The 14,562-nt window shown below is 50.4% G+C and overlaps 1 protein-coding gene across 4 annotated transcripts; it reads left to right on the top strand.

The window, feature by feature from the left end:
* Positions 1-4,381: 4,381 nt before the first annotated feature.
* Positions 4,382-13,024, top strand: LOC134385184 (dual specificity protein phosphatase 15). 4 transcript variants are annotated; one of them, XM_063107104.1, is made up of 7 exons: positions 4,382-4,547; positions 7,185-7,267; positions 9,295-9,344; positions 9,926-10,037; positions 10,281-10,355; positions 11,548-11,719; positions 12,536-13,024. In XM_063107104.1, exons 1-7 carry the CDS (start codon positions 4,527-4,529, stop codon positions 12,806-12,808), a joined length of 786 nt encoding a protein of 261 aa, XP_062963174.1. In that variant the 5' UTR covers positions 4,382-4,526; the 3' UTR covers positions 12,809-13,024. The 4 variants fall into 4 exon arrangements, with proteins under 4 accessions (XP_062963174.1, XP_062963182.1, XP_062963190.1 ...); XM_063107112.1 differs by lacking the exon at positions 9,926-10,037 and adding an exon at positions 5,313-5,346; XM_063107120.1 differs by lacking the exons at positions 9,926-10,037; positions 10,281-10,355 and adding an exon at positions 5,313-5,346.
* The last annotated feature ends 1,538 nt before the right edge of the window (positions 13,025-14,562 follow it).

Below are 14,562 nucleotides of genomic sequence, written 5' to 3'. Positions count from 1 at the left end.
GACACCAAGTAAGTAAAAAAATAAATAAAATGTTTAAAAAAAAAAAAAAAACAAGCTACAGACTAGGAGAAAATACCTGCAACGTATATAACAATGAGCTGGTGCTCAAAAATCTTCTACAAATCATTAAGAAAAAGACACCTCCACGCTTGCAAAAGAAAAAGAAATGAACAAAGGATATGAATAGAGAATATTCAGAAATTCAAGTGACCAGTAAACCAATTGAGAAAGGTAAATTTAAGCAATTACATGATTTGAAATACATCAGCTATATATAAAAATAAAAACATATATCAATGTTTTTGCGAGGCCAAATATTAGTGAGGATGTGGGGAAACAGGAACGTTCATATGCTGCTCATACCCTCACATTTTGCAAGGCAATTTGGCAATATCTCATGAAGTTGGAAATGCACACACTCACAACCCAGCAACTTCATTAGTAGACATATATCCTACAGGCACAGGGAAAACAGCTGCAGAACCCCATGGAGTACCTTTCATCTTGTAGCTAATGTGCAAGGTGACAAACTTTCCTAAAGAAATTTTTGCACCTGTATATAAGTCATATGTATAAGGATGTTCTCTGCAATATTCTTCATAATAGTGGAAAATATTAGAAATAATCTACATGTCCACTGTTAGGGTAACAAATGAATAAATTGGGATATGTTCTAATAATAAAACACTATACAGCAATAAAAATGATCCAGATCTAAATCAACATGGAAATGTCCCCCAAAACTATTGTCAAGTGAATAAAAGAAAGTTGTAGAATGATAAATGTTTTTTTAAAGGTTGAAATTTGTGTGTTAATTATAAGCACATGCAAAAGTATATTCTATATTCTTATGTGTATGCAGGAATTAAAAGTTTAAAAACATGAACTCAAAAGATACACATCAAATTCATGATAATGGTTGCCTGTGGAACCAAGTGGGGAGAGAAAAGGGAACTCCAACTACTTCAAGTTTATTTGGGCTATTTTATTTTATTTAAACAACACAGTTGAAGCAAATAGGTCAAAGTAACCTTACTTGAATTCAAGATTTATTTATTTATTTTTTTTGCAAATGAAAAACACACAAGCTGTAACAACAATATGATGGAGGAAGTATAGGATGCTTTGGGAATGCATAACGGTGGGGTCTAAACAAGTCTAACTGGAGTCAGTAGAGACTTCCAGGAGGAAATAGGAGTCAGCCTGGCAAAGGGGAAGGGAAAAGCATTTCAAGCAGAGGGAATGGCATGTGCAAAGTTGGAAGTCAGAGAAAGCAAAGAATTTTGAGGAAATGAATGCAGATCAGTGACCAGGAAAGTGTGGAGAAGAGAGGAGAGATGAGGCTGCCAAAACTGCATGCTTTTATTTGTTTCCTTTTCTACACATGTGAAAATAGAGCCCCAGTGAGAAGAGTAGAACCCAGACCTCTCACCTTCCCTCAATTGTTCCCTGATAATAGTAACAACGGTGATAATAATGGCGATGATACTGTATGCCATTCTCTCTACTAGGTACTTCAAATATGTCCTCTCATTTAATCTCACTACAGACCTATAAGGAGTTTTTCCTCCGTTTTTACAGATGGCGAAACTGGGGCCCAGAGAAGTTAATAAACTTGCTCAAGGTCACAGTGGCTGAAGCTAGATCCCACAGGCCCCATGTGCTATGCTAAGCAGGTTGGACTTTTTCCCAAGGGCATTGGTGAGTATATGAGTTTCCTACTGCTGCTGTAAATTACCACAATTTAGTGACTTAAAACAACACAAAGGTATTATCTTTCAATTCTTCAGGTCAGAAGTCTGAAATGGGTCTCACTGGGCTACAATGAAGGTGTCAGCAGGGCTGTGTTCCTTCTGGAAGCTCTAGCGGAGGATGTTTCCTTGCCTTTTCCACCTGCATTCCTTGGCTTGCGGCCCCTGCTTATCCTCAAAACCAGCAATCACGCCTCTCCTCTGACCCCCACTCCTGTCATCCCCTGTGATTCATACTCTCCTGCCTTCCTCTTTCACTTGTAAGGACCCTTGTGGTTACATTGGGCCCACCTGAATACTCCAGGATAATCTCAAGGTCAGCTGATTAGAAAGTGTAATTCTATCTTCCCAGGTAACATAACATATTCACAGTTTCCAGGAATTACTGCATGTACATCTTTGCAGGGGGGGGGGGGGCACTATTTTGCCTTCCACAAAGAACCACTGAAGGGTTTTAAGCAAGGGAATGACAGAGTGAGACCTGCATTTTAGCATCTTCAAATTACTGGTTTTGTAAAACAGTCACTTCATGATTTATTTAAGACAAATTGGGTTTATGGCAATAATTAACACTTTCAAAGGCTAAATAGTACATGGATATTAAATGTGTTGTCTAATAGCTACATCTGTTTTTTGTTTGTTTGTTTGTTTATTTGTTTTTTCAGGGCTTTTAACCTGACAGAGTTCTTTCATACATGTGATTTGATTATTCCCCTAACAACCAAGTGGAGGTACAAAGACCTGTTATAATTGCCCCTTTATGGATGAGGAAACAGACCCAGGAACATTCGTTCATCTGCCTAGGTTCATGGGTTAAGGCCAGGGCCATGATGAGGAAGTAGTCTTCAGGCTCCTTTATCAGCATTTTTTAATGCCATCCTTGGGTAGGGCATTATGGGGAAATCAAGTCAGATGTCAGCACATCTTTGGTGCAATTTTCCACATATAGCTTGGTGCCCTGGGTCCTTCTTACATGTGTGGTCACAGCCCAAATGTCACCTGTTCAGAGAGATTCTCTCTGACCACCTCCCCCACTTTGTTTCCTGCATAGAAAACTATGACCATTTGTAAATGCTTTGTCTATTTGCTTATTTTCTTTGTCCTTCCCTCCTAGATCTGAAATGTCCAATATGTAGTTACTAGCTACACATGGCTATTAAGCATTGAAATGCAGCTTGTGTGAATTAAGATGTGCTCTAAGTTTAAAATACACAACAGATTTCGAAGACTTAATAAGAAGGATATAAAATATTTCACTAATAAATTTAAAATGTTGACTACATGTTGAAATTATAATATTTTTGATATATTGGGTTAAATAAAAATATTATTAACAAATTACACACGTGGTTGGCATTATATTTCTATTGGGCAGTGCTAGTCTAGATAGACTGTTAGCTAACGAAGGTAGGAACCGTCTCTCCCTTATCCCCTGCTGTGCCCCTAGTACCTTCCAAATAGTAGGTACTCAGCAAGTGTTTGCTGAATAATTTGATTTTTATGAGCACTCTGGGCACAGAGAGAGCTGAGACAGGCAGCCACATGTATGCTGTGAACTTGAGGAAGGAAGAAACATGAAGGGAACAGTTTTATTTTTCTCCAGTCACTGCATTTCAAATGGAATTTGTGGACTCTCTGTCCTGCTCTGTAGGACTTTTGCCTCACAGTCACCTACTACTATAGATAGAGGGGCGGTGGGGGGGTGGCTGGAGGGAAAAAGCGGGTTCAGTTCCTTCTATTTCTGTCTCATAGGAGGTGTCTGGTCTCCGTCATTTTACATTCTTCATCTTTGGTTCTAGCAGCCAGGAAGGGCTCACTTCAACATCCTGAGACATACAGATAGGGTCAGCTGGGGCCCCAAGGGGACTTTCCCAGGGTCACCTAGCAGGTCAGAGGTGAACAAAGCTTCCAATCTTGGTCTACAGACTCACCTTCCAGAACTCTCACCTCTAACTACATCCTGTTGTAGTCTCCTTTACTACAAGGGACCCAGGAGACTGGAACACCTCCATCTGCCCCTGTTTAACTCTCTGATTTCTCGGGCCCCTAATGGCAGTTATTCTTGGTCCCAACAGAGCTTTCCTAGATGGCATCGTGCTCATAGGGACCGCAGTGGGTGAAGGAAGGGATGGGAGGACGGACGGGTGGGTGAGTAGGAGAGGAGGAGGACTGGCTGCTAGGATGGCTGCATGGGTGCGGAGGGATGTAAGGGAAGGAACTACCCACTTTTCTGGTGACAAATAGAAACTGAAGAGCTGAGAGCCCTTAGCCATCAAGGTCCAGCCCCCATCACGTTTCTACTAGAAAACCCAGTGGGGAGAGCTGGGTGCTCTGCCCCAGGGCCCGCAGGAAGGTCCGGGTAGAGCTGCAACTGGGATCTGAGCTTCTGGGCCCCGGCCGGGGGGACTCTTTATGACATGTCCCCATCCGCCCGCGCCTGACGGTGCCAGGGTGGGGGGAGCGCCCCCCGGAGGTGGCGGCCCCACGCGGCCCAACAAGCCGCCGTTGTCCCGCGGGCCGTGCGCCCGGCACACTGGGGCTTTGTCCGGGCCCCGCCTCGACCCGCAGCGGGGGGCGCACATGACCGCGGGGTAGGAGGAGCCTGCGGCGGCGGCGGCGGCGGCGGCTGGGCAGGGCTGGGCACGGCCGCGGACGCCGGGCGCCCCGTTCCCCGCCACGCTGCAGGCGCCGGGCCCGGGCCATCAGGGAAGCTGTGACCCGAGCGCTGTCCGGGAGGCGAGCTGGGGGTGCGCCCGGACCCCCGCCCCCGGGATCATGGGGAATGGCATGACCAAGGTAGGGGGGCGGGGACCGCGCAGCCCTCCCCTGGCCGCCCCCGACCTTCTGGGTCCCGCTCTGAGCCTCTGAGTGGCTACATCTCTGTCTCGCTGTGACTCCCAGACTGCCTGTGTCTGTCTCTAACTCTGCCTCTCTGCGTCTCTGTCTCTGCCTGTTTCTGTCCTCTCCTTCCTGCTGTGACTGTATCTCTGGCTAGGTCTTCCGTGGCTCTCTGTCACTCCAGACTGTGCAGCTCAGTGAGTCCGCTCCTCTGCCTCTCTGTGTCTCTCCCTTGTCTCTGACTCCCCGGACTCTCTCTGGCGCTGCTGCTCTATCCTTTGCCCCTTTGCCCCTCTGCCTCTGCGTGACCCTCCACCTGTCCCTGGCTTCCTGCCTGCCTCCATCCCAGAGTCCTCCCCCACTGACCCTGCAGGTCCCCCTCTCTCCTGGCCCCACTCCTTTGTGCTCCTCTTATCTCTCCCCCAGGGCTTTCCACCACTGCCTCCACTGTCCCCCTCAGCCTCCCTCTTCTTCCCTCTCATCATACCCAAGGTGGCCTTCCTTGGTCCCTCCCTGTGGTTAACTTGCCCCCTCCCCTCCCCCCCAGAGTCACAGACTCTTCTCACAGAAGGCTCAAGCCCCCTGAGAGGTAGGAGATTGCTCCCTGAGTCCCGAGGTCCAAACACCCTTCAGGGGACAGTGAGAGGCTATGGCCTCGCAGCTGCCGGGGTGGGAAGAGGGTGCAGCCCCTGCCCCGCTGACCCCTGCCTGTCCTTCCTATAGGTACTTCCTGGACTCTACCTTGGAAACTTCATTGGTGAGCACTGCCCACTCTGTCCCAAGGCCATGGCATTCTGTCTGTCGCAGGCCTGTGTCCACCATTCATGCTCTGGCCCACGCACCTTAGATGCGCTCAGGAATGGGGCTGGGGGCAGGGAAGCCATAACTGGTTGGAAGGGGCAAGGGCTCATGGAGGACTAGTGGGTACATGGGTGGGGGAGTGTCCCAGGCCTGACAGGACATGGAGGGAGCAGTAGGGGTCTGACACTGCCATCCTCCCCCCCATTCAACCTTCCACCAATGTCACCCCACGAGGTCAAAGGGACAGAGCAAAGGTCTCAGGACCTGAGCTGTGGACCTGGGCAAGTGTGCACCTGCTCTGAGCCTCAGCCTCCTCCTCAGCACAAGGCCCACCAGCCTCTAAGGGCTCTTCTGGCACTGAGGTTCTGGAGTGAGGTCTGTTTGGGGGTGCTGCTTCTAGCTGGGAAGCTGGGAACCCTTTCCCCCACAACCTCCTCCTCAGAGGAGAGGTCTCTGGAAACTGGGGCTGGGACCTCCAGTAAGCAGCGTCTGAGCACCAACCCCACCGCCCATGGGAGCCTTGAGATGAGCAGTGGGGTGGGCTGGTGCCGAAGGGTGGCGAGCCTGCATCTCTCGCATTCCTCATCTCTCGTCTCGCCCTTCCACGATATTCAACCAGGGGGAAGGGACACAGACGGATAGACACCCCATCCCTGCCCTCAAGGGCTTCCAGGTCGGTGGTAGGGAGGCAGATCTGAACACAGACCTTTGGCTGCAGAATAGGAAACGTGCTAAGAGACAGGTCGGTCTGGGGCTTGGGGGACTCAGGTAGCAAAAGTCACTTCCATCTGCGGAGTCAGAGAAAGCTTCAGAGGGGGAGGAGCTCAGGTGCTCCAGCCTCATAAACCCTGGTCCCTTCCTTCCTGGGAGCTACCGCAGCAGCTCATGCCACATTGATTTCTGTGAGTATCTGGCTAAGTAAGGTCTGAACCTCTTTAAGTGTGTAGGTAGCATGAGGGCAGGAGCCACGAAGGTGACCCCAGACCCCCAGTGTCCAGCCAAAGGCTGCACACAGCAAGCACTCAGTAAATGTTTGTTGAAGGAAGTGGACATAGAAAGAGGAAATATGTATTATTTATCCTGATTGTGAAAGGTCTACACACAGTGGATATACAGCCGCTAGAGATGGCCGCTGATAGTAGTGTGGGGTATATCCCTGGGTCGTTTTTCATATATCTTTGTAGATACAGATATAATATTTAAAACAAAAACGGAAACCTATTTTGCATACCGTTCTGGAAGCTGTGCTCCTCCCTTAAAAATATATTGTTGACATCCTTAAACATCAGCACATAGAGATCTTTTTAATGGCTGCACAATATTAAACTATGGATATACCATTATTTATCCAGTCCCTTTTGGATGGACATTAGGTTGTTCCCATTTTTTAACTATTTCTGATATAAGCAGTACTGCAGAGAACATCATCCTCTATACACGGTTTCCTGTGTGAGCACATGCTTCTGTAGACAAGATTCCTAGAAGTAGAATTTCTGTGTCAAAGGACTTGCTAAGTAGGGTGTTTTGGATGAAAATAGTATAAGCAATGCCTGCGAAGTGCTGTGCTGTTACTGGGGGGGGTGCCCCAGAGGCAAGACTGAAGCCTAGGGGAGTGACAGGATCTGTCAGGCCTGGAGCAGGAGGTGGGGATGGAGCAGGGAGCCAGCAGAGGGTGAGCCAAGGTGGAGTGGGAAGGGAGAGGAGGGGAGCTGGCAGGAGCTCCCTCTGCACTTGACCATTGAGAACAAATAAGTCACACCTTCCAGATTGGCTCAAGTATCCTGTTTCTTTCAGATGCCAAAGACCCGGATCAGCTGGGCCGGAATAAGATCACACACATCATCTCTATCCATGAGTCATCCCAGCCTCTGCTGCAGGTACTCCTTACCCCCATCCCAGAGCACTTCGCGGGTGGGGAGGGTGGGCTGCAGGCCATTTATCGAGTATCTACTATGTGCTATTAAGTATCTCCTATGTTGCCTTCTTGATCCATGCTAACTCATTCAGTCCTCACCACTGGACTGTTTTACATTATCATCCCTATTTGGCAACTGAGGCCCAGAGAGATAAATTAATTCACCTAAGGTCACACATCCAGGAAGCTGGGTTTGAACACAGGTCATCTGGCCCCAAAGATCTGACAGTGACCTTAAAAGGTCCCCCACATGGGCTTCCCATTGCCCAACTGGATGAATGATTTCCAATGGATGACTCTGGACGCTGTGTCTTGCTGTGCAACCTTGAGCTGTGATTTCACCTCTCTGGGCCTTTGCTCCCTCAGCCTGTTGGCCCCACTGGACTGTTGTGAAGATACAACAGGACTGCAGGAGGGTGAAGATGCTTTGCACACTGTAAAGCATGATCCCCACCAGACAGGTTGATGAAGGTGTCAAGACCCAGGGGAGGAAAGTAGATAATCCAGACCACACGTGCTGGAGTCAAGAGACCCGAGTTCACATCGTCATCATTTCTGCTATCTGTGACCCTGGGTGCAGGACTGCACCCCTCTAAGCCTCAGTTGCCTGATCTGTATAATGGGAATTTTATAACAGTACCTACCTCACTGAATAGTTGGGAGTCACATAGTAGGTGCTCAAAAAATTACAACTGATATAATAACAAAGTTAATAACCTTATCCCATAAACAGAGCCCCTTCCTCCTTATCTGTTAGAGTCTGTGTTATTCACTAAAGAGAAAGAACTGTGGGTGGGAAAAGGCTCTGGAGATCTGAGATTAAGACCAGGTTCTGCCAAGACTTGCTGTGCAACCTCAGTCAGGGTCCCTCTCCTCTCTGGGCCTCAGTTTTCCCATGTGTCAGATTTGATGGTCTCTAAGAGCAACCTCTAATAATCTGTGATTCTCAGTGTCATCCAAAGAAGAAATTTCCAGGTAAATGAAGACTGATTTTGCTTGAGAGGACAGCCTTGTTTTGAAGTATTTGGAGTAAGCAGTCACCAGATTGCATGGGGAAGGTTGTCAAGGCATGAATATATTTACTAATGAAACAACTGCTAACAAAGGGGCCCCTGCCCCAGCAGCCCTCCCCTCTTACAAGCGTCCCTCTCTCTCCATCCATCAGTGAATTTACCGGTCAGGGTTTGATAATGCCATGCAAACCCAAAGCCAAATGTGTTGCACAGTGAAACTGTAAACCTTGCAAGAGGCAGGATTTCGTGTCCTTGGGGAAAGTGAGTTAGAGAAGGGCTGGAATCTCACACAAAGCCATGAACTAATGAGAACCTAATCGGTGGCCCTTTAACCACTGGCCAGTGGTGGGCAAGGCACCTGAAAAGAGCCATTTGAATATCAGAGTATTGAGGGAGGTACTTGAGGAAAGCAGTGTGGTTCTCAGAACACAGGCAAAAATAATCTTTACGATACTGTGTGGAGGTTAAGCATGAAGCAAAGGATGTCACAGCAAGTTTGTTGAATAAATTACTGACAATTTATTCCTCGATTATTCTAATAATTAGCACTTAGTTTTATAACTGTAATTTATGAAATGTTAACTTGTTTTTGTAATTTTTGTTTCTTTTCAAGATAATCAAATCTGCTTTGCCCTTTTTACTATGTAATTTGTAATCCCCATTCAGAAGGGAGTCACTTTAAGCATCCTTTTCCCAGCTATTAGGTAAAAGGTCACTGCGTTCTTTTTATCAAGTCCTTGAGTCCAAGTCACCCAAGAGGTTAGGACATCATCTGCTCACAAGGTTCTGGAATCACATGATGGTCAGAGCTGGGAGGTCCTCAGAGATGGTGTCTCCTTTCTTTGGACAGAAAGGACAGCAGTGGCCCAGAGAGGGGCAGGAACTGGGCTGGGGTCACACAGTGCTTGGGCAGCTCTGGCCAGGGCAGGAGGGGTGCAGGCAAGGCCCCCTGCCTGAGTGTATTTTGTACTTGCAGGATATCACCTACCTTCGCATCCCGGTGGCCGATACCCCTGAGGTACCCATGTAAGTTCTCCTGGATGGGCCAACAGATAGGGATGTGGGGAGGTGGCCTAAGGGAGGACAGAGAGTACTCAGGCCAGAAAGCTGTCACAAGTGGTCACCCAGACCCGAGTTTGCCTCTATCTCAACCATGCCCTTGCAGTATGCCCCTGACTAAGACTCTTAATCTTCCTGAGCCTGTCTCCTCAGCTATGAAATGGAGAAAGTACCCTGTCTCTTGGGATTAGATGCGCTAGCAGATTTGAAAGGGTCATGCTCAGCCTGTTCCTGACTTTGGAGTTAAGACATCTGGCTCTTGGCCAGGCTTTGTCATTTACTTGCTGTGTGACCTTGGACAAATTACTTCCCTTCTCTGAGCCTCACCTGTAAAACAGAAATGTGATCAGAGCCAAGGAGGCTTTCAAAGATCAGGTGACACAGATTGAGGCTCTAGGACAGGGCCTGGTGTGTAACAAGGGCTCAGGAGATGGGACTTTTGTTTGATTATTAGCAGCAGTGCTCCCCCATATGGCATAAACCCAGACAGACACTCCTGCCCCTTGGGAATCTTGTTCCCAGCCCATTGTGACCATGATTCTTCCCAGATGCTCTCATCGCAGACCTCAGAGTGGGACCCCTGTGCCTCCTTCCACTGATTTCCTTGAAAAGCCAAAATAAGCCCACTGTGAAAATAGGATCCACAGGACCACTGGAGAGGTGCTCCTGCCTAGACGGTGGGATGTGCCACTGCTGGCCTTCCTTGCTGCCTGAAATGCCACCATCATTGCTTTACCCACACCTCCACCTCGTACTATAGTACTGACCCCTACTCACTGCATGTGCTGGCTGGCCTGAGGACCCCCAGGGCTCTTTGTCCCTTGCTATCCCATAAACAGGGAGGGGACAGCTCCTAAAAGACCTGCCCCCCACTGCTTCCTACCCTATTGCTTTCTTCTCTAGCAAAAAGCACTTCAAAGAATGTATCAACTTCATCCATTGTTGCCGCCTCAATGGGGGGAACTGCCTTGTGCACTGGTGAGTTGAGAGGGGAGACAGGGGAGAGAAAGTGACTGTCCTCTATCCTAACACACACTCATCCTGTGGGGAAGGCAGAACCCACCTGGAGAGATCTCCAGCCTGTCACTATGCCTGACAGTCCACCATTCAGCTGGGAGAGGCCCACCAGAGGCTCCAATCAGGCCTCTGTTCCTTACCAGATATGTGGCCATGGCCAAGTAGCTGTTTTCCCTGAGAATCAGTTTCCTCATTTGGAAAATGGGGAAAAGAATGTTGACCTGACAGAGCTGTTGGGAGGGACAGGTGAGGTCACGTGGGTATCCCAGCAAGCTCCAATAGTTCCAGTTCCCCTTCCTCCCCTCCAGGCCTTTGAGGCAATGGTGCAGGGCAGTGGGGAACCCCCAGCTGGGAGAGGGGACCTCTGAGTCTTCCCTGGTGCCCCTGGCCCTGCTGATGTCATTCATTGCGTAACTGCTCACTGAGCACCTATCCTATGCCAGGCTCAGGCCCGCTCTGCCGCTCTGCCAGAGCCCAGCAGTGAGACCGGCGCTCTCAAGCCTTGCCTCCCACCCCGTCTCCTTCCTTCCCCCTTCCAGCTGCACTGACCTTCTCCCCGTTCTTTAAATCTTCCAGGCTTCCACCTCTGGTATATGCTACCCAGAACATTCTTAACTAACCCTTGCCCATCTTTCAAGATTCAGCTTGATGTCACTTCCTTAGGAACCCCTTCCCTAATGCTCGCCATTCTTTGCATCCCCACATTAGATTAATGTCTCTTCCTATGTGGATCCCTTAGCCCCAGATTCATCTTCAAAGCAATTATCACTATCTGAAATTGTTTCTCTGCTTAGTGTCTGTCTCCCCCAATCATACTGTAAGCTCCAGGACAGCAGAGACCATGTGTTTTATTCCCCACTATATCCCCAGTACCTGAAAAAGAACAGGTGTTCAGGAAATGTTTGTTGAACGAATGAATGATGTTTCATTCACTCAGGCCTTTGATGTGGGAGAATGCCACAGGATACTCCAGGCAGAGGAAAGAGCGTGGGCAATGGCTCGGGGATGGGAAGATAGGTCCTGACAGGTTCCTCATGGCTGGTGCTCAGGAGGCACTGGTGGGAAAGCTGAAGTGGGGATGGAGTCCCTGTGGGAGGCGGGGCATGGAGGAGATTGGGACTTACCTAAAGCCTGGGGCTTGTGGGGATCCCAGCTTTGCAGGTATCTCCCGCAGCACCACCATTGTGACAGCATATGTGATGACTGTGACGGGCCTAGGCTGGCTGGACGTGCTTGAAGCCATCAAAGCCACCCGGCCCATCGCCAATCCCAACCCAGGTTTTAGGCAGCAGCTTGAAGAGTTTGGCTGGGGCAGTTCCCGGAAGGTAGGGACCCTGGGGCAGGAGCTGGGTTGAGCCTGGGGTGGGAGATCTTTCTTTCCATTTGAACTGAGCACTGAGGGGAAAGAATTGTCTGTGCTTCAAACCTGGCAGAAGATTTTTCTGAGGTCTCAAACTCATGGCCCTTGAGCTAATCCAGCTCCAAGGTGTAGTTGCTTCCAACAGCCAGGTGTTTTCTTTTCTTTTCAAATTTAGTATCTGAAAGCCTTTAGACCGAACAGTGGGTCCTTCCATTTGACCAGGTCTCCCAGCACCCCTACTGCCTGCTCTACCTGCCTGGAACCTGAAAGCATTTGAGTGACCCCTTGGGGAGGATTGTCCATGTCCTACTCTACCACTGGGTCTTTGATGAGGCCAAAACATTTCCTTCTCTTATACCTCTTGGGTAGATGGCACGTGGAAATGTCAGGAATTGAGGCCCGCAGAAAGGCTCTCAGCGGGTGGTACCCAGAGGCTTATCTGCGGGGCTGCCTTAGGCAGGCAAGGAGGAGGCCCTGTGTGAGTGGAGTTGTTGGGACCACGGGACACAGAGGCACAGGGGGGAGGGATTAATGCGGTCCTCACTGGGCAGGTGGGGTCACTTTAGCAGGTCTGGAAGAGGGAGTTCAGCGAGAGGGAAGGGGCTCAGAGACGGGAAGGAGGACCCACTGAGGGGATGGAAACTCCGAGAAGAGAGGCCAAGAGGGTGCTTAGGAAGGGAGGGGATTAGCGAGGTGTGGGAAGCCAGGGCAGAGGTCGCGAGGATGGGGAGGGGGCGGGCCGGGATTTGACCCCGCCCCCTCGCCCGCCCACCCCCCCCAGCTTCGCCTGCAGCTGAAGGAGCGCTTCGGGGACAGCCCTTTCCGCGACGAGGAGGAGGTGCGCGCGCTGCTGCCGCTATGCAAGCGCCGCCGCCAGGGCTCTGCGACCTCGGCCGCCTCCGCCCCGCCGCACTCGAGCGCCTCCGAGGGAGCCTTGCAGCGCCTGGTGCCGCGCACGCCGCGCGAAGCCCACCGGCCGCTGCCGCTGCTGGCGCGCGTCAAGCAGACTTTCTCTTGCCTCCCGCGGTGCCTGTCCCGCAAGGGCGGCAAGTGAGGATCCCGCCCCGCCGTGACTCCCCTCTTCCTCCCGACTGGTCCCCTTCGGGAATTGTTTGCGTCTCCCGCGGCCTCCAGGACGGGCCCAGAGGCTGCGGGAGCCCGCGGCGGCCTGGTCCCCGCCCGCGATGCCCGCCTTTGCTTGTCTGCGTCTGCAGTGAGTGTGTCCTCCATCTGCGCGTCTCTGTGTCCGGCCGGCCTGCTGCAGCCACCTGGTGCCTTAGTCCTTGGCCTGGGGGAGGGGGCCCCGGGCCTCCACCCTTAAAGACGGCGGGAGTCGGGGTGGGGGTGGGAGTTGAGGTTGGACAAGCCTGGAGGATATTAAAGAGACACAGAAGCTGCCCGTCTGAGTGCGCGTCCCAGTCATTCAGCAAAGGCAGGGCCGCAGGACGCTACCACGGGCCAGGCGCCTGCAGGAAACGGACAGGAGGGAGCTGCATCCCTTAGGGGCCTGAGGAGCCTACCACCCTCCAGGACGGCAGCCTGCAGAGCTGAACTCTGGGACCACGCGCCCCTCTCTTCCTACCCGCCCCCCACCAAGTACCCCAAGTATATCTCTCCCGGAGCCCTAGTCTTCTGACAAGGCCCCTGTGTCCCTTCTTCTCCGTGAACCTCCTTCCACCTCTCTGAGCCCCCCTCCACCTTCCTGAGGGCCCCTTCCCTCCCAGAATCCTCTCCTGCACCCCAACTCCCTCCCATTCCCTATTCACAAATACTAGTTAGTAAGGCAAGGTAGTGCCCCCCTCACACCTGACCTTTTACTGCATGAGCTCACTTAATCCTCAGGGAGGAAACTGAGGCTCAGAGAGGTGAGGCAGCTTGCCCAAGGACACACAGCTAAAGCAGGGATGGTCGGATGTGAACTTAGTCAGTCTGAGTACCATGTTGTTAGGAAGTAGCTCCTTCTGGTTTGGGAGCTTACTGGCAAGGAGGACCACCCCTCAGCAATGGGAATGATCCTTCACACCAAGAGTTTAAAGGCCAGGGCAGCCCTATAAAGCAGCAACTAACTTCGAGGATGAATAGAGGTCATTGGAGCTGATTTTTCCTAAATTAAAATTAACCGGAAGTGAGAAGAGTCTGAAATAGCTATAACCCAATAGGCACTTGTACGGCGTTCTTATTATGCACCAAGCACTGTGCTCAGGGCTGTGGGAAAAGCACAGATTCCAGCATTGGGATAGGGGGATAAACAAAAAAATCTTCACCTGCCGCTCAACCTCCTATGCCTCATTCATTCAACAAATGCTCACTGAGTACCTACTGTGTGCCAGGCATTGTTCTGGGCACTAGGGACACAGCAATGAGCAAAACCTCTGCCTTTGTGTTGCTGACATTCTGGTGGGGAAGACACCAGATAAACAGGAAAATATATCCAGATGGTGAGAGAGTGCTATCTGGCAGAAGCATTCCAGGCAGAGAGAACAGGAAAATCAAAAGGCCCTGAGTATGAAGAGCAAGGTGACTCCTCAAAGATGCGGTCCTCCTGGCTAGTTAGTGGTACCATCACCTACCCATTTTAAAACACCCTTACGTCTCTGATGGTGCCTTCCCTTATTTAAAAACCTCCATGGCTCCCATCATCTATAGGACAAAACATTGCACCTTGATCTGGTGTTCCAGGTCTTTCAAGATGGTTTCTCTCCCTGGTCCATCGTTATCTCACCACACTCTGACTTGACAACAGCAATATACCACTCATTTACCGAGCACTCACTCCAGGTGCTGTGCCAAACACTTTCCTGCATCTCA

The sequence above is a fragment of the Cynocephalus volans genome, chromosome 1, assembly GCF_027409185.1.
Source record: "Cynocephalus volans isolate mCynVol1 chromosome 1, mCynVol1.pri, whole genome shotgun sequence".
NCBI classification, from domain to species: Eukaryota; Metazoa; Chordata; class Mammalia; order Dermoptera; family Cynocephalidae; genus Cynocephalus; species Cynocephalus volans.
Note: the sequence above shows the minus strand (reverse complement) of the source record. Positions and strands in the feature narration are given on the sequence as shown.